This window comes from Misgurnus anguillicaudatus, unplaced genomic scaffold, assembly GCF_027580225.2.
Source record: "Misgurnus anguillicaudatus unplaced genomic scaffold, ASM2758022v2 HiC_scaffold_32, whole genome shotgun sequence".
Taxonomy (NCBI): Eukaryota; Metazoa; Chordata; class Actinopteri; order Cypriniformes; family Cobitidae; genus Misgurnus; species Misgurnus anguillicaudatus.
The window spans coordinates 1,808,339-1,829,068 of record NW_027395282.1 but is presented as its reverse complement, the minus strand read 5'-3'; the positions used below and the strand labels follow the sequence as shown (position 1 = coordinate 1,829,068).

Sequence of the window (20,730 nt, the reverse complement as noted above, 5' to 3'; positions counted from 1 at the left end):
AAATTTAGTGCGACTTACCCTGCCTGAATGACAAGCTACACTGGAACAATGACCCCACTGAATAACGTTGGACCTTAACTCCTCCGGCACGAATAAGCGGTTCGGTGGGCAACGGAGCAAGCGCGTTACCCCTTCTAAGGCTGTCAAAACCTTCGATTCGATCTCCCATCTGAGAGTGGAGACAAATAGGGTCTCTGGTCAAATTCGCTCGGAGTAGATGTGCGATCAGAACGCTCAAAAAGTCGAGGTCAAGGTGGTCAGAGGAGCGGCTAGTTGGCTGAAATTGAGAATTAAACGCTGGTAAAAATTGGCAAACCCCAAAAATCTCTGCAGGGCCTTGCAAAAATCTGGGGATGGCCAATCCCCCACAACCTTAAACTTATCAGGAACCAAGTGCTGTAGCCCTCCAACGTGTGGCTTAGGTGAGGCGTGCATCAACCCTGATGGCGAGATCAATCAGACCGTTGAGAGGAGTGGGTAAGTCTATGATGTGGATCTCCCGCTGGATGCGGTCAGCCAGCCAGTGCAGGAAATGGTCCCGCTGCGCTTCTTCGTTCCATTTGCACCCTGCCGCCAGGGTGCGAAACTTGATGGCGTAGTCCGAAACTGACTTCTCCTCCTGGCAGAGATTGGAGAGGAGTCTCGCGGCTTCTCTCCCAGCGACGGAGGGATCAAAGACCCTCTTTATCGCCTCTGACAGGGTGGAGAACGAAGAACAACAGGTGTCTCAGTTTTCCCACACCGCCGTCCCCCAGAGGGCAGCCTTACCAGTCAGGAGAGACAGAACAAACGCCACTTTCGTCTCCTCATTGGTGAATGTCCTGGGCTGTAAAGCAAAGTGAAGGGAGCAAGGGGGCAGAAACTGGGCTCACCAGCATATTTCTATCAGGTGTTACAACAAACCTTCTGTTTGTTACAGTGAACCCCACCTATAGAGACAGAGCGCAGTTATGCAAATTTGAAAACCACGCCCACCGGGGGGGAAAGCGATCCAACCGTCTCCATTGAGTTTGTATTGCGAGAAGCCGCCTCCTTGTCATTTCTGGCTTATAACAAAAAACTGAATAATGCCTAAAAGCTGCTGTGTGATAATATGTACAGCTAAAAGCCAAAGAACCCAGAAATAAGTTTTTATAAGCTGTCGAGCCGTAAAACCCAGTCTTTAAGGAGAATAAAGTGGATTGCCGACTACGTTTCCCCCTATTGGACGCAGTTCTACTAATAGGAGTACTATGAAAAGTTGCCTGTTTCCATTTCTGTGTCTTTAAACGCTCGTTTTTTGGGGTCGACAGCTTATAAAAACTTATTTACAGATTAAACTTAAAAACAGATTAATACCTAAAAGCTGCTGTGTGACAAGGTGTACATCTAACACGCCAAAAAAAACCAAATACGTTTTTATAAGCTTTCAACTTCAAAAAAACGAGCGTTTAAAGACACAGAAATGGAAACAGGCAACTTTTCATAGTACTCCTATTAGTAAAACTGCGTCCGGCTCTACAGCTTATAAAACACTTATTTCTGTGTTCTTTGGCTTGTTAGCTGTACATATGGTCACACAGCAGCTTTTAGGCATTATTCTGTGTTTTGTTATAAGTCAGAAATGACAAGGAGGCGGCTTCTCGCAATACAAAGTCAATGGAGACAGTTGGATTCCTTCCCCCCCCCGGTGGGCGTGGTTTTCAGGTTATGACGCGCTGCGCTCTGTCTCTATGGGGTAACGTTTACACTCCTGTCACTTTAAGTGTAATTGTACAATAACTGTAGGTCGCACAAACAAACTTTAAGTATTCATTTGTAAAACAGATGTTTGTGTTGATTGTGTGAAAAATGATTAATCTAACTTAAATATTTTTTTAATGATAGAGCCAAAGTCAAAAAGCGTTAGGTTGTGCCCCGCTCTCCCCTACCCTTTAAAAAGATCCTACTTAGAAATATGTACCTTTAGGTACTAATATGCAGTTTTTAAGGTACTAATAAGATATATTTGTTATTTGCACCTGACCTCGGTACTAATATGCAACAATGTACTTTTTGAAAGTCCCAGTGACAATTGGGTTACATGCTTTGAAAATTATTTTCTGACAATGTAGTTGGAAAGGAGGAGCCAGCACTTTTAGTTACACTTCTCCATTTGTGTTTCCAAGAAAGTCATGGGAGTTTTTAGCATGAAATCATACTTTTAAGTTAACAACAATTTTTTTTGTTGTTGTCGTGTTTTTATGCTTACTTGTATGTTAGAGTTACTGGATCTGTTTGGTTAACTATAAAAATGGAAAATAGAAGGTGTGGCTTGATTAGAAAAATTGGATCTAGAAAAATCAGAATGAGTGTTCTGCCAAATATGTCATCAGACCGCCTTTCTTAGGGTAAGTGTATTTTCAGATTTTGATTAAAGATTATGAAGACAATTTTTTCGGGAGGGGGCGGATTGGCTTGCATGGATAAATTGTTTAGCACAAGACTAGTAAAATACATTTCATTAACTAAGTAAATAGAGTCCATTCTGATTTCATACATTTCATACATGGTGCTACACAAATCATAGGAGAACCATTTTAGCGCAACAGATCACCTACAGTATATAGCAGCTTTCTAGAACCCTAAGTGGTGTTTAAGCATGAATATAACAGCAATTATGGATCAACATAGCACAATATGGTTCCCCTATGATTGCGAGCCAATAGCACTTTTAGTGCTGTTTAACACCATTTTCCTTTTTAGATGTCGATGTTAAGGCTCATAAGAGTAAAAGTTTTAAAGATTACATTTTTTTCTGACTAAAATGCAATGATCTTAGTATTTGCAAAAAAAATGGCCATTGTTTAGCTCTTTAATTAATACAACACTCAAGAAGAGTGACATCCCTACTGAAAAATTCATCTAAAACCAGCATACACTGGTTGGCTGGTTTTAGCTGGTCCCTCAGCTTGGTTTTAGTTGGTTTTGCTGATGTAGCAAGCTGGTCTAACTGTGTTTTGGTCACTTTTTTAGCTGGTCTAGCTGTGTTTTGGTCACGTTTTAAGCTGGTCTAGCTGTGTTTTGGTCACGTTTTAAGCTGGTCTTTAGGAGCTGGATACGCAGCGACTGCTTATACCAGAATTCTGTGATGTTGTTGTTCTTTTTTCCCTATATATGAAATGAGGAAATATGTCATAGATGGAACAGTAGGTGGCGGTAGTGATGGGAGAAACAAAGCTTTTTAAATGCTTCGAATCAATTGAACCAATTGCTTCGAAAATTGATTCAGGTTTTAGAAGCGTTCGAAACACCGCACACCTGCTGGTCAAAATAGTGCAAAAGCAGTTCTGCACAAACATTTTACACTTTTTTACAACTCCCCCTAGTGGTGAATCATCGGATTTTCGAAACATTTCGAAACAGTTATGACGTAATGAAGCCTCGTTTGCTAAAATCATTTGACTTGGCCAGTTTTGAAACACGCTCCGAAACAAAAGATTCGTAAAAGTTTCGAAGCCTCATAAAGCAGTGCTTCAAAAGCGACCATCACTAGGTGGCGGTATGCATAGATATGTATAAAGGCTAGATGTCTCACTCGCGCTGCTGGCCAATTGAGTGGAACGTCCGCATTTGGCGGCCATCTTTACCACAGGCAACTCGCTCACTCAGTAGAGGCATCCAGCTGCAGCCTCGCAGATGTCATTTCCGTATCGTCATTCACTTTAGAAATACTTCCCCCACAACCTTGGCATCTTCATTCTGATGGTCAGATTTGACTAATTTTACTAATTAGATTGTGTAATTTCCAATAAATATTGCAAAACCATGAAGTAATTTGATCTGGATTGTTTGGTCAATTGTCTTATCATGTAAATCTATGTTTAAAAACAGAAGTGGTTACATTTACAAAAAAAAAGAACTGAATATCCAAATGGGCAAGGCAAAAAACTGTGGTCAATTAACATGTACAAGTCTGTTGTATTAACAAAATGTTACATTCCATTGATATACTGTAGGCTGAATTTAAGTCACAAAAAATTGTGATATGATCTGAACTATATATATTTTCAAGGTGGTTCTTGTGAATGCAGTTTGCATGCATTATTAATGTTATAATATTAAGCATATTATAGAGAATTGTTTTATGTAAATAGATATGATAAAGATCATATTTCAATTTACACACAGACTTTATATTACATATTTTAAGTCATAAAAGTAAAATGACAATACGGAAAAGACGTGTGCAATTAAGCCTGCAAAGAATGCTGTCTATCCACTGGTGAAAACTGAAAGTAAATATCCATAGGTGAAAAATATAAAATAAATATGCTGTCTATAGGTGAAAATATAAAATAAATATATGTCAATCCAGAAGTGAAAATAGGAAATAAAATTGCTGTCCATCCAGCAGTGAAAACGGAAATTAGCGGCGAAACGGAAATGATGGAGAAAATGGAAATGACGTAGGCTGTCTATCCACTGGTGTCCAGCCACTGGTGTCTAGCCGGAGGTGAATCTGCAGGGCTGCAGCTGGATGCTATTAAGCATGAGTTTTAATGGTGCAGGTACTTTGAAATAACCATAACTTAATTTTCTACCGATTTTCAAAGGATTTGGTTTGTTATAAACGTCAAAGATGTACCTATGACACTGCATACTTATAGTAAAAAAGTTAAAGCATCCAGAATTATAGCCACATTAATAACGTTTGTAAGAAACCAAACCGTTTGAAAATTGGTAGAAAATTGAGCAAGTTATGGTCATTTAAAAGTACATGCACCATTAAACTCAATGCTACAAGTGAGCGAGCTGCCTGTGGTAAGATGGCCGCCAGGTGATGACGTTAGAGACTCCGCCGTAACACATCTAGCCTTTATACATATCTATGGCGGTATGTGCTCAGTTCACCAGGCCGCCAGTCAACAAAAGAAGAAGAAGAAGAAGAAGAATTTCGGGACATATCCTCATATCATGTGGGAAATATAATTAAGAAAAGCAAGAAATGAGGGCGCAGCTACAGAGTATAGAGCAAATAGATGGAAATGTTACAAATATTTAGCGGAAAAGAAACTGGACTGGATAAGAGAATTTAGGAGAAGACAAATATGAACAGAAGGTGGCAGTAGTGCAACAAACTGGATGCGAGCTGCCGTTCATGACACCGTAAAACACCAATGAAGAAGAAGAAGAAGAATTTCGGGACGGGAAACTACGTTAAATTTTTTCCAAACAAAAGATTCGCTCATCACTAATCCAATATAATTAGTTTTCATCGCCGTAATCATGATCGTCAGGTATGTTTTTCATTTTTAGCCGAATAACGTTACACCATATTCGTTAAAAACCGTATAACGTTACACGCCCAGCCGGAAGTAAGTAAGAATATACGGGGTTTCCAGGCATGGTTAAACCATAATCAACACTTTGTTTAAATTGTTGTAAAATCATAGTAACTACAAATTCACGATGATTTCACCACATTATACATAGTTTATTTATGGCATTTGTAGTAAAAATATAATAAATTAGTACAAATTATAATAAGTCTGCCAAAAAGCCATATGGTTACTATAATTTACTATGCATCGGTATTATAACGATATGAATGCGCGCAGATGTAACGTAATATGTTACACACGTGCCCGAGCATGTCATGCACATAAAATACTGTAACTTACTTCGATGTTGACATTATAAAGACTCTTTACCCTGCGGGTCGGTAACGTGCTTGAACATGCCCATGCAGGCTGAAATCTGTTTTTGCACATTTTCTGTTATGATTTTGCGTCGAAACAGGTTACATAAGCCTCTGTAGTTTAGTTTAAACATAAAGGCCTGCATCACCAATAAGACTTATGTTAAGACAGGATTAAGCCTTAGTTAAATTAGGACATTTAAGTAGTTTTCATAATTGGGCCTTCGAATAAACAATTACTTGTGTGCATCTTGAAACGAAACAATTGTACAAATTGTTTTCAGTTAAGACAGCTCAAACATGCAGTTCATTTGCCTGTAAAACTGAGCTGAAATGTGTTAAACAGAGCTATGAGCGCAACAAACTCATTAATATTTAATGGTGATGTATAAACAAACTGTAATGTAGTCTAAATATCATGAAAATCTGTCTTTTTTCTATGTTTAAGTGCTATGATTGGGTCCCCAGTGCTTCTTTCAACCCAGAAAATGTGAAAAAGATCAACCCAGTAGTAACTTTTTGGTAAACCATTCTCTGTAAGCACGTGAAAAAAATAGGTCATTGAAATTTGGCTCCTAATGTGATGTCAGAAGGGGATCTTATTATGCTGCATTCACACCAGCCGGTAGAGGCGTCAAGCGCAAGTGATTTCAATATTAAGTCAATGTGAAGATTAGGGATGTGCGTTTGTCATTTTTTTATCTCGATTAATCCATAGGTCTGAAGAACGAGTACTCGATTAACTGGGGGCTGAGCAATCAAAGGGGCGGGGCGTATACGTCATGGTAAAAATGAAAATATTTTTATTAAAAACACTCAAATAAAACTTAATTTTGAAGAAACTATGACAGAACAATGAACACATACTAGATTATTGATTAATTAAATGGTTTTAACAGAATCCTGAAGTGATGAAGTGAAACTAAAGGGTTAATAACCACAAACCGAAGCGCTTTCTATATGACGCACTCTACATAATATGAAGCCTTTATACAACATAAATGTACAAAGTGCATCTATCTGCATAAAATGCAAGACTTCAACTAAGTTATTAATTAAGTTATGTACAGAAAGTTTAACTCCCTTTGTGGATGTGCATCATTAACGGCGCGCTTTTAAATACGTCCAGTCAAAGCACAAGCTTCATAACATTAAGCAGCTTTAAGTGTTTTGCTATCATTTTAGCGATTAGCTGTGTCGTGTCATCCTCTAACCTGTTCTCAGTCAAGATGTAATGTTAATGCTCGTATGGCTCTCTGGTATCTCTTAACATTGATGTTTAAATATGAGATGATAACCCATTGAACTTTTGACGGCGCTGTACATTTTGCACCTGACTGACTGTATTTCCAAAAATCAAGGCATCCTTTTAAACCAAAGTGCCTCAGTGATGTGAGGTGTGGCTGGCTTTGAGCAGATCGGTGGGTTGCTGCGGTGCAGGTGTGCGGAATTATCTGTTTGTTTTTAAAGCAAAACCAAAGAGGTTTTTTTACCTTAAATTTATGTTTCCAAAAAAGTTTCAGTTGTTCATCCACTTGAAACAGGGTGAACAGCACTTTCACATTCGCTATGCAGCCCTCTATCGGCCAAAACCGCACTAAAGAAGTTTCCAACCGTCAGGTCGTGGTTCTGTAGTTCGAGTAAAAACTACAAAAACTTGCTTTACGGCAGACCTACAATCCAATCAGAGCCAGCTTTTCTGCAGTAGGCTAAATTATTTACGACAGTGGTATGGACAATTCTGCTTCCAACCTGTAGGGGGAGCAAAGTGCAAAAACTCTTTAGTGTTGCTTTAAATCATGCATTGTAATGTTACTGATGTCATACTCCGGTCTGCGTAGCTCGACACGACATCAAACACGCATCTCCAGACCAACTCTTTAATACCACATGCGCTTGTAACGCTAACCAACCATCCAAATGCCGTCATATCCACAATAAATAAATAAATACACCCACATGATCATCATGATCATTTTGTGATCGACACATTCGAGTACTCAAGCAATCGAGTACTCGTGCTCATCCCTATGTTGACGCGCTTCTGTAGGTCTCACGGCTTGGATGAGGTGTTTAGCCCGATAGACGCGATCTTGTTTGTGCACATTGAGCGTGCCGTAAGAAACGCGCAAGTTGAAAAATTTGAACTTTGGCGGAAAAAAGTGACGCTTTACCAATCAGGAGCTTGCTCTAGTAGTAAAGTGATTACAGAAAGGAAGCGGAGTCACAGAAGCCCCTCCCATGACGCAATTTTCTGCGTGAATGAAGCGAGTAAACTCAAAATGTTTAAGCGACAAACTAGACGCGAATTTGACGCATAAAACACGGCTGGTGTGAACCCAGAGTTATAATAATTCCACCCCTTAATCTACACCATCCAGAGAGGGAGAAAATAATTGACAGCACAATTGAGTTTCAATTTCAACAAACCACCCCTTATGGTGATCAGTGTTTGCATTTTATCAACTCATTTGCATTTAAAGGGACACACCCAAAAACTGCACCAATTTTTTCTCACACCTGCAAAGTGTCAATTTTAACATGTTATAATAAATTATCTATATGATATTTTGAGCTAAAACTTCACATATGGTCTCTGGGGACCCAAAGATTTATTTGACATCTTAAAAAAGTCTTGAGACATGTCCCCTTTAAAAGTTTTGTTTCGTTTTTAAGGGGACATTCCACAAGACGTTATTGAAGATATTAAATAAATCTTTGATGTCCCCAGAGTACATATGTGAAGTTTTAGCTCAAAATACCATATAGGTAATTTATTGTGGCATGTAGGGATGCAGCGATTAACCGGTTTCACTATTAACCGCGCTTTAAAATGTCACGGTTAAGTAACCGTAAAGCCTCCGCTACACCGCGTGTTTTTGTTTCACGCACGCACACACAAACCAGATCCACGAACCACCAAGAGCCGCGTGCGGCATGCAACATGCTCGTTAGCGCACTGTATGACAAAGCTCCGCGTTTAAAAGAATATGTGCGCGTGACACGTCTCTTGGTTGTTCGTGCATCTGGTGTGTGTGTGTCTGTCTGTCTGTGTGTGTGTGTGTGTGTTTGTGTGCATGCGTGCCTGCACGGGTGCGTGAAAGAGCTACACTCCAATCGGTCTGTGCAGCATTAAAAACCTCCTCCTCGCGGATCAAATCCGGGCGGGGTTCAATAACGTTTAATTATTTTAACGCGTTAATGATTTATGAATTAATAGCATGAGTAAACACTAGTGATGGGTCGTTCGCGAACGAGCCGCTCTAAGAGCTGATTCTTTGTAGTGAACGAGCAGAGTCGAATCTTCAGACGCAGGCAGGGGTGGGACCATAAGAGCCGGCTCTTCTAAGGGAGCCGAGCCAGAAGAGCCGAATCTATAAAAAGAGCCGGACTGCCATCACTAAAATGTAGAGCCGGAGCTTGAGCCGAAAGAGCCGAATCTATGGAAAGAACCGGACTGCCCATCACTAGTTAACACGTTAATGCTGCCAGTACAAAATGACTCGCAAAACCCAGTCCAGGATGACCCTTTTTTATTATTTGTTTTGAGAGGCTCTTATCATTTTTACTAATACTTCAAACAAATCAAAATAATATACATTTATTCAGTCCAAATATAAAATTACATTTATTCAAAAGATCATTAAAATGACCTACTACAAGTTTCAAAAGGCACCTATACGGTTTAAGTCAAAGCCTGCTAGGTTATTATTATTATCATTTGTCCAAGAATTACAGAAAAAATACACAAACTGAAAATACAAAAGAATTTAGCAATTGTTCAAAAATTTATTCATGTGATTTTTTACATTAATGTTGTAAAATAAATGAGTACATAATAACCGTAATAACCGTACAACCGTGATTATTTATCAGACTATAACCGTACCATTAAAATCTATAATCGTTGCATCCCTAGTGGCATGTTAAAATTGACACTTTGTGGGTCTGAGCAAAAATGCACAGTTTTTGTGTGTATCCCTTTAAATCCAAATGAGCTGCTCAGGTGGGCGGAGTCTCAAGCGCTTGCGCTGTAGACATGACAGAGCATCAGGTAGGGCTGGGTGGTATGACGGTATATTCTGTTACCGCGGAATAAAATGTCAGACGTAACAGGTTTTCTATAGAGACAGAGCGCAGTGCGTCATAACCTGAAAACCACGCCCACCGGGGGGAAAGCAATCCAACCGTCTCCTTGACTTTGTATTGCGAGAAGCCGCCTCCTTGTCATTTCTGGCTTATAACAAAAAACTGAATAATGCCTAAAAGCTGCTGTGTGACAATATGTACAGCTAACAAGCCAAAGAACCCAGAAATAAGTTTTAATAAGCTGTCGAGCCGTAAAACCCAGCTTTTAAAGCAACACTAAAGAACTCTGTCTCTTTGCTCCCCCTACAGGTTAGAAGCGTAATTGTTCATTACCACTGTCGTAAATACTGCAGCATAGCTGGCTCTGATTGGATTGTAGGTTTGCCGTAAAGCAAGTTTTTGTAGTTTTCACTCGAACTACAGGACCACTACCCGACGGTTGGAAACTTCTTTAGTGCGGTTTTGGCCGATAGAGGGCTGCAAAGCGAATGTGAAAGTGCCATTCACCCTGTTTTGTGTGGATGAACCACTGAAACTTTTTTGGAAACGTTATTTTAAGGTAAAAAAAAACTCTTTGGTGTTGCTTTAAGGAGAATAAAGTGGATCGCCGACTACGTTTCCCCCTATTGGACGCAGTTTTACTAATAGGAGTACTATGAAAAGTTGCCTGTTTCCATTTCTGTGTCTTTAAACGCTCGTTTTTTTGAAGTTGAAAGCTTATAAAAACGTATTTGGTTTTTTTGGGTTGTTAGATGTACACCTTGTCACACAACAGCTTTTAGGTATTGTTCTGTTTTTAAGTTTAATCTGTAAATAAGTTTTTATAAGCTGTCGACCCCAAAAAACGAGCGTTTAAAGACACAGAAATGGATACAGGCAACTTTTCATAGTACTTCTATTAGTAGAACTGCGTCCAATAGGGGGAAACGTAGTCGGCGATCCACTTTATTCTCAAAGGCTGGGTTTTACGGCTCGACAGCTTATAAAAACTTATTTCTAGGTTCTTTGACTTGTTAGCTGTACATATTGTCACACAGCAGCTTTTAGGCATTATTCAGTTTTTTGTTATAAGCCAGAAATGACAAGGAGGCGGCTTCTCGCAATACAAAGTCAATGGAGACGGTTGGATCGCTTTCCCCCCGGTGGGCGTGGTTTTCAAATTTGCATAACTGCGCTCTGTCTCTATTCCGTGGAATGCAAATAAGTGGCCGTGGCTAACTCTGCCCTCACGCATGACTGAGTGTGACGGAGACTCTCGCTCTTTCTCTCCCTCGATCCGTGCTCATGCAGCAGCCGGCCAGTCTCTCGCGTGCAGAGGTCTCTCTAGGCAAGCGCAAGGAGCTGTGACGCCAAATAAAGGGTTCTTTTCGAACATAATACTAATAGTTGTAAAGTTTTCTCAACTTTAAGCAAGCTAAGACAATATTCGCTTTTATATCAGTGACACGTGCGCTACTGTTAAGGTCTAATAGAAAGTACAGGGCGTCAAGACCTTAAAACAGACTTCATGATCATCATTTCATAGCACCTGTCACATTTATAATATCTAGAGCTTCGTCTCTCATATAGACTATAGGTGTTCATCCTGTCTGTAGGTTTTTGCATATATTTTTACCTGTTCATTTTACATATTGCCTATTTTTTATGTAATGTATGCATAAATACAAAATACAATGAAGGCATACTATAGCTTCAGCGGTCTATAAAATTAATAACTCAATTATAAACAAGATTCTGTCTAATCAAGACTTATCTGTTGTTATCTTCTGGGCATTTTCACTTTAACATTATTAACTTTAAAGTGCTCATAATTTAAAACTGCGGTGAGCATTTAGTTAAAAGCTATAGTGAGTGGTGAATTTCTGTACATTTTTATAATAAAAAACAATATAAACTGAAAAACATTTATACCGTGAAATATACATTTCCGTGAAATAGAATGACTCATTCCGTGGAATAGATTTTTGGTCATTCCGCCCAACCCTAGCATCAGGGAGATATTCTCACGAAAGAAGTTAGTAAGCGATGTTCAGCATTTTATATTTGAACAAGTTTAAAAAGTCAATCATCTGTTGTATGCATACTAAATACATGTTTGTCAGCAGATGGGGAACATTGTGGAATAAAAATAAAGACTTTTAGGTCTCATGCTGCTGCCAGTGTTTTAAACAGGCACAATGATTTTCAGCATGTTACAAATAAAATACACGTCCACAAACACTTAGAAGTTTACTTTTTGACCAAACCACACAAGCACATTTAAATGATCTGTAATAAAACAACACGTTTAATGCTTAAACTTTAGAGAAACAGATCAAATGACATGTTTAAGTTTATTGTGTACACATATTGAACACATTCGCGTTTTTGTCAGTCTCTCACTCTCTGTCTTGTAACTCCTTTGAAACTTCAAAGAAACATTAAACAACATATTTATGCTTATCGTGTATGATATTGAATACGTGTTGTTTTCTGTCTCGTGCAGTGCATTAATCCTCATGTTCATTCATATAAACTTCACAGAAACATATTAAACAATATTGAAAGCGAACCGCGTCGCGTTGCTCTCTCTCTCGTTCGTTCGCTCGCTCTCTCTCACTCACTCGCTCTCTCTCTCTCTCTTGCACTAAGGTAAGGTTAATCCTTTAGAACGTTAATTCAATCTTTAGAAAGATTATTAAAACTACAAGTTATAAGATTGTAGGCTCCTGATTGTGTTTGAGGGTCGTGCTGTCAGTCATTCTTTCTCTCGGTCGCTCGCACTCGTGAGGCCGTTCATGGTTGGATAGCGCAGTTGAAGGGGCGGTATCATTTAGGGCTGTCACTTTTGAGAAAAATCAAATTCAAACTGATATCGAATATCATGCAATGTATCCGAATATATTCAAATATCTACGTGCCCCCGCTCGCATAAAAAAAAACGTAATGGAGATTCAATTTATTAACAGTGACAGTCATAAACAGGGCTGTCTGCATTATTTTTTTACTTAATGTTTGAAACAGCAGGTTATCAACTTATGAATAACAACGACTCAGAACAGGTGACAACTTAAACAGTAGCAGGATATACATATAAGGCATATAGCCAAGCCCAAACGAAATCCGAGCTCGCAGATTTCGGCGGAAAACTCCGCGGATTTAATGCCCGTCATTGACAAGCACACATATCACGAACTTGAGCGTGTTTGTGAGAAGAAATCTCATTGACAACAAGCACACATACATAGACTATCCCGCGCGTTTGTGCGCGTGCAGTTTGCTTGACCGTTTTTGATGATAGAGAGCACAAACCATTTGATATTTGAGATTAAATTAAACTTACCGCTGAGTTAAGCAGATCTCACTTGACTCTGTCGTCTGCAGTGTTGGGTAAGTTACTCAAAAAAAGTAATTAATTACTAGTTACTAATTACATCTTCAATTATGTAATTAGATTACTTTACAAATTACTCTCTCCAAAAAGTATTTAATTACTTACTAATTACTTTCTAAATCCTATTAGTACATGATACAAGAATAGGCTTGAAATGGCTCGAATAAATAATATATAAAAATACATAAATTATTCTGGTCCCACTTTAGGGTCCAATTCTCTCTATTAACTAACTTTTAACTACTTTTGCCTCAATATACTCCAACTACTGTTTATTAATAATAAAGAAGTTGTTCATTTTAAGTATTGGTAGAAATGGGAAGGGTTAAGGATGAAGAATAAGGTTTTGCAGAATCAGGCATTAATATGTGCTATTAAGTATTAATAAACCGTCAACATCTCATTAATATCAATGCTAATAATCAACCAGTTTATAATGAGAATTGTAAACTAAAACCATGTTAAATCCACTATTGTATTATAGTATTTAGTTACATCAGAAGTAACTGTAATTAGATTACAAGAAAAATAAGAGTAATCCCTTACTTTACTTTTTCAAGGGAAAAGTAATTAAATTACAGTAACTAATTACTTAGTAACTAGTTACACCCAACACTGGTCGTCTGTGACACGTGACAGTCAGCACATAATCATAACAAATCCGTTGACAAATGACAAATGCTGTTGTTGTTTAATATAAAGTTTACATTGCGTTGTAAAAATAATGCAATTATCTTCATACATGCTAATTTCATAATGCGAACGTATTAACACAAGCTTTATATTCTGCTATAATATTTAACACTATAAACAATAATATGTCATTTTATATACAAACTATAATTCTATCTTGACGTGCACATTAGGTTCATGTTGGTCCAATTTGATTCCCTCTCTTGCGCACAGTTGTCGTCGTCGGTCTCACTCTCAGCCTTCTTCCTATTACGAGGTGTTACTGTAAAAAATGCCCTAAACATGGCATTTTAAATACCGGATGGTTCATTTATAGTTCGAATACGGATATTTCACGTCATGTTCGAATGCATATTCGAATATCGAATAAAAAGTGACAGCCCTAGTATCATTATAATAAGAGAAGAGCCCCTTAATACATCATGGGGGAGCAAAATCTGAATGACCTATATATTCACATACTTGCAGAGAGAGCCTTACCAAAACAAAGTTACAGGGTTGCTATTTTTCATGTTTTCTGGGTTGGTAGAAGCACTGGGGACCCGATTATAGCACTTAAACATGGAAAAAGTTTTATTTTCATGGAATGTCCCCATTAAGTGCATGCCCCAACCTGGCTGTCTTGGCATTTCCCTTGGCAAAATGCAACCTGTTATCTATCTTCCTCGTTTTAAAAGAGGTCTCTTATAGATGGAAATAGTATCATTTTTACCTTGAGTCATGTATTTCCGAATTATATATGAGAGCAAACTGTGATGTTTTGTATGGTGAAAACTAACAGGTACATTTATTGTTTACAGGATATTTCTTGTTTTCTTGTTTATACATGAAGGTAAGTGTTTAGCTTTTTATTCCTATGCTTATTGCATAAAAATCTGTTTTTTATCATATTGTGTACTTCTCTGTTTTCAGCGTCTCTGGAGGTCACAGTCAAGGGTGTTATCGGTGGTTCTGTTGTCTTGCCATGTTCTGGAAAGGCAGATCAGCGTTCAATTCAAGACATAACTGTAAATTGGCGACATAACGGAAACAGGTTTGTGTATGATATAATTAAAGGTAACACGTCAGACGAGGATCAAGAGTTAGAGTACAAGAACAGAACTGAAAGTTTTCCTGAAGTTTATTTGAAAGGAAACTTCTCCATCCGGCTGAACAATCTTCGAGAGACTGATACAGGGAAGTACTCCTGTTTAATCACTAAAGAGTACAAAAAAGAGGAAGTCAAGCTCATTGTCAAAGGTGTGTAAAAAATTTATATATACATTGAATACATTGTCTAAATACGTTAAATGGTTTCCCAAAGTGTTTTATTTTATTCCTCTTCAGAGTGTGTAATTTCATTTATAAAATGGTTACAATCCTTGATTCGAACAACATGAGGATGAGAAAATTATGACTTTTTCTTTCTTAGGGGTTGTGCACACCAAAACTTTTAAACGCGGCCGTGCGAGAACTGACATTGACGAGTGAAGCTTTTCACCCAAAGTTGAATCTCTTTCAACTCTCAACGCTCAGCACCGACCGAGCGACGTTTTTCAGCAAAAGAAAAAAAGGTTATGCTGGCTTATATGAAAAAATGCAGAGCTCCCATTGGAAACAATTGAAAACATACGCCGGCCGCAGGCATAAAAGCTTTAGTGTACACGCCCCCATAGCTTCCTTTTTATAATCTTTTTTCTCAGATGTGTAAACTACTCAAGTATTTTTAATTTAAAGTATTTGTCTTTTACTTCACTACATTCTGATGCCTATACTAATGTTTTCACTCCACTACATTTCTTTTTTTTTTTACATTTAATACAAAAAACATAAAAATGTAGTACTATCTTATGAATATTTTCACTTTTATATAAATTGTACTTTTAATTGAGTTAAAAGTACGTACTTTATTTTTTATGTAAATAAGTATTAAAATATATTTAATGTGAAATGTAGTGGAATAAACAGTATGATATTATGCTATAAAATGTATTCATGAAACACAAACCTTCATTGCAACACAAAGTTTTTTCGGATGTTAAAGGTTCTTAATGGAACCATACAGCCAAAAATTCCTTGAAGTGACATTGTGAAACCTTTATTTTAAAAGTGTACCCCACCTTACAAACTTTTTTTTTGTAATTGTTTTCAGGTCATGCAGTGATATCAGAAGACAAAAACAACCATAAAGAAGATAAATTAGAAGACAAAAAAAACCAAGGAGCACAAACGAGACCTGAGATGATTGTAATGTTTTTGCTGCTTATTTCTATTCTGATGTTTATGTGAGTTATGACATAACCTGTAGTATTTATACAGCTCAATTGTGTTTCAAGTTTCAAAAAAAATTTCATTGCAGTTTGTCTTTTATATATTACATATATAAACATATATATACACATATATATATATTGTGTGAGCGATTCGAACAACTGCACATTAGCAAGCACTTAAAAACTACACTAGTCAACAATTGAAGTGGATCAAAACCTTTTCTAAAAGTTGTCTTAAAATCAATACCCAATACCCGTTCTTGTCTTAGGACAACTTTGATAAACGTTTTTGATCCACTTCAAATGTTGACTAGTGTATATATATGCACTTAGCAACTCTATAGCACCACTCCAGCATAATGGTGTTTCTTTAAAAAATGTTACATGTGTTTAGCTTTTCTCTTTTATAGTGAGCATAAATGTATTAGTTTAAGAGGCTTTTTAACATCCAGCCATTGGTCTAAACTTAAGTCATAGTCTAGAGAGAGCAGGCGGTTTAAAAGCAGCAAAAAGTAAGTAAGCTAAAACTGGTGTTTAAATGTGTTTCTCGCTTCCAGATTGTTGAAATGTTTACGTGATCATTACGTGTAGCAATCAAGAAGTACTGATTTGTCATTAGCCTCTTTCACACAGTAATTCTGGTAAATTACCATGAATTTACCAGAATGAATTTACCAGTAAATACAAAAATGTGCTGTTCACACATGCAGTGACGTTCCGTCTTTTTACCAGTAAGACATCATTCACACATCAGTATCAAAATACCGGTAAATTCGGAGAGAAAGCGGAAGTTACCTGTGGCGCGCGGCCGGCGAGCTCCGTTTGTGTCGTATTTGTAAACAGCGGGTTATGACTTTAATATCCACGGTCCGTATTTTGTTGTTTTCACATCTGTGGCAAACGGTCGCGAAGTTGCTCGTGACCAAACAACATTGCGTTAGGCGGCGTCAAACGGAACCTGCGCGTTTGCACATTAGGCTTCACAGATGGTGTGCTAAGGACGTCGGCAATTTGGCAATTAGATGGTAAGCTGTTTTAAACAACTTTGGTGAAGAAATGTGGATGTTAACTTCAGGTGTGCTCGACTTTTAAGCAACGTGTGTGTGGAAACGTCCGTAAATAGTCTGGGGGAAACCGCGTCACCTGTATAAAAAACTTTCTGATTGGCCCGATCTGTCAGCGCGGTCTGACGTCATCTAAATGCCGGTAATGCTATATTTTTCGTTCACACACAGCGCTTACCGGCAAATTACCGTTAATCTTACAACCTGTCTGGGAGCACTGATTTACCGGAAAGGTTCTGTTCACACATGACATGTTAACTGCAATTTACCAGTAAATTACCAGTAAAGACTGTATGTGTGAAAGGGACTATTGACGATCTCGATCTATTGCGCAAAATTTACTCCAACGTCGTCCTGTCAGTCATTACTATCCTCATGTAAAAATAAAATCTCTCACAGCAAACTTAAAAGTGATATAGATTGCATGTGCAGTGAAGAGAATTGCGAAAAAGTCTACAGTATGTGTGAGACTGTGACGGAATTAAAACGAAAAATGATCCAATCTGTAACTGGAAAACATTGTATGATCCAAACTGTGAGTTTTGTGACCCATTAAATGGTGAGGATATCCAGTGTGAAGATGAGCAAGAACAGCTGGCTTGCATGGAAATCCAAAAAATGTTTTGTTAAAAAAAACAACAGCATCAAAAACAAGAAGAAGAATAGCAGAACAAGCATTGTGGTCAGTGGGTCCTATAGACGGGTTGCACGGTGACGTCACTAACTGGTTGCGCGCGCAACCGAGAGGCAGAAAGAAGAGAAGTGCATTGTGTTGTATGCTAGTAGCGGTGTCTGTAAGTCAAAATGGCAAGGAGTTGTTGCGTGGAAAATAGTACCAACAGAGTCAGTGCTGGGTGCCTGATGTTAACATACCAGTAGATGCGACTATTACGTTACTAGCATTAAAATTATAACATTATAATTCATACATGTATCACAGTAACACTGCAAAAATAAAGACGGAAAAACAGATCCAACTAAAATAAAGTCTTATTTATATACAAACAATAAAGAACGCTTCAATAATTAAGGTTGCTGCAGTAGCGGATCAGCTCACCAATCTGGCTTTCTGCCCCCTGGATGCGCGCGCACCCTGCAATGTTTGTAAACTTGCAACCCCTCTATAGACTTTGAATTTGCAAATTGCAATTTGGCCCATGCTGAAAACTAATTGAGGAAACTGGTGATTGTAATTTGGTTATTTTGTGCGTTATTTGTGTTGTAGTGATGGAAATTTTCGTTCATTTAGGTGACTCGTTCATTTTCAGTTCGTTCACCAAAATGATTCGTTCAGACTCGTTCACTGATTCGTTCAGTGACCATTTCTTAATTTTACATAAATACGCCAATAGGTGGCGAAGATGTGTGTCATTATGTGTTATAAGACAATGAAAGACTTGCAAAAACTCATTAGTTTTTAATAAAGCTCAAATTGTGAAATACTAAGCATAATTTTATCAAGCTACAGAATATATTAAGACACACGTACATTTATAGTACATCTAATCTGGATTTGTGGTAAATAAATAAAGACTCCCGTGCATGCCTCCTCTGGTTCAGTCAGTCATCAGATCCTCGTTCACGAATCATATAATTTCGGTCATGTCGTTTAAGACTTCGTTCAGACGCAGATGACTGATTTAAGTTCAGTGAAAGGGTGGATTAAACTATATAGATATATAAAACTATATTAAACAGAAATACCAAATTTTTCAACAGTAATTACCTTGATTATCATTTTTATTAAAGGTAAATAGTCCGCCTAAACATGGTTACTATAACTTTACTTAAATAAAACCACATGATTCTTTCACAAGATTGTTTACGTTGCTCTAGCTTTCTATACGATCCCTCTCATTCATCTCATTCATTAGGTTGTAACTTGTACCAGTCATTCAGTTTGTTTAAAGGGGATCGCACACCGCCCGCGCAGCGCCGCGCCGTTCTAAAAAAAATTTAACACATTGTTTTCTAAGAGTGTACGCACACCGGCGCTGCCAGGTGGCGCCTGTCCGCGCCGCCCAGCTGTGACTCAGGAAGTTGTTCAAATCCCTGTCGCGCCACACAGCGCCACTCAACTAGTTTAACATTAAATAACATCATATGTGTCCCACATCATTAATGATAAACATTGGCTGCTAACGTATATTTTACATTTTGAAGTAGACGCTACCTGACGAAGCTCGCGCTATTTAATGTGCACTTCCGGTTTACAATACCTCCGAGTTCTCCTAGGCGCGACGCGGCACTGCGCGGCGCTGAGCTGCGCGGCCGGTGTGCGATCCCCTTAAGAACGCGATCCCTGTCTCTCTCTCTTGTTCGTTCAGACTCAAAACAGCGCCGCGGTCAGTGAAGGGTGTATTCATTCAGTACGTTGAGCCAATCATATGCTCGGCCACAGCTTATACTCGATTGCCATTGGCTCGTAGTTTTGTCACTCCGTGCTCCTCAAAAAGGGAGGGAAATTTCAGTGAGCGAGAAATATGAGTCAATGGATGGCGTGAACGAGAACGATTTGTTCACCTAAAAGATTCGTTCAAAAAGAACGATTCGTTCACGAACGTAACATCACTATTGTGTTGAGATTTTTATTGTCTCAATATTAAACATTAAAAGTACATTAAAAGTAATGTCTTTTTTATTTAAGCTACTTGCAATGATTTAAGCTACTTGCAATGAATTCGGGCTACCAAAAACTGAAGAGTGTCTACCAGGGATCTTTAAAATTTTGCAAACCATGTAATCAGTATTTTTATCACTGTTTGCCTGTTACATATTATTTGTGTTATATGTTCATGAAGGTCAATAGGTGTGTTTAGGCAGTATTTTGTTTATATATACTCTGTATTAGTACAAATATTTATACGTATTATTAAGACTGCTGTTTCTGTTATGATGTTTACAATTGTTTGGTTTGTCTGACTGTTTATTTTTATTTATTTTCAGACAAATTAAGATTAAAAGACTGTGTGACATTGGTAAAATCTACATAAAAGACATACAGTAAAATGACAATTGTAAACAGGGTTCAAGTTCAAGTTCAAGTTTCTTTATTTTTGCCAGAGCGACCTACATCGCCTGGAATTCATTTTGGTGAATTGGCTCACACAAGACAGTATAACATAACATATACAATAAAAAACATACAATTTAAAAAAGAAAACAAGTACTTAAATTCGTACCAATAAATAGTAATAAAACAAATTTAAGAACAAAGCTATGTCTGAATAAATAAGGTTAGTGCTGTTGTGAGTTGAGGGCCCTCACAGCCTGTGGGTAAGTACTGTTGGCAAAACGAGTGGTTCTAGTTCTTATACTTTTTAACCTTCTACCTGATGGTAAAGGAATAAAAAGTGAGTTAGCAGGGTGTGATGAATCTTTAAGTATTTTCATACCAGTTTTAATCAAACGGGTGTTATAAATGTCACAGATCTTAGGGAGCTCCAGCCCAATTATTCTTGATGCAACACTAACTACCCTATTCAGTGCAGACTTATCGTCAGCCGAACAACTTCCCCACCATACAGTAATGGAGAAGGTGAGAGTGCTCTCTATTACAGCCCTATAGAAGTATAGCATACCAGCCTTGGACACTTTAAA

At 38.0% G+C, this 20,730-nt stretch overlaps 1 protein-coding gene across 1 annotated transcript; it reads left to right on the top strand.

Annotated features, from left to right (window-relative positions):
- Nucleotides 1–5,004: 5,004 nt before the first annotated feature.
- On the top strand, nt 5,005–20,586 carry LOC129453574 (ICOS ligand-like). Its single transcript, XM_073865647.1, has 4 exons — nt 5,005–5,258; nt 14,615–14,646; nt 14,727–15,053; nt 15,946–20,586. Exons 1-4 carry the CDS (start codon nt 5,248–5,250, stop codon nt 16,080–16,082), a joined length of 507 nt encoding a protein of 168 aa, XP_073721748.1. The 5' UTR covers nt 5,005–5,247; the 3' UTR covers nt 16,083–20,586.
- Nucleotides 20,587–20,730: the final 144 nt, after the last annotated feature.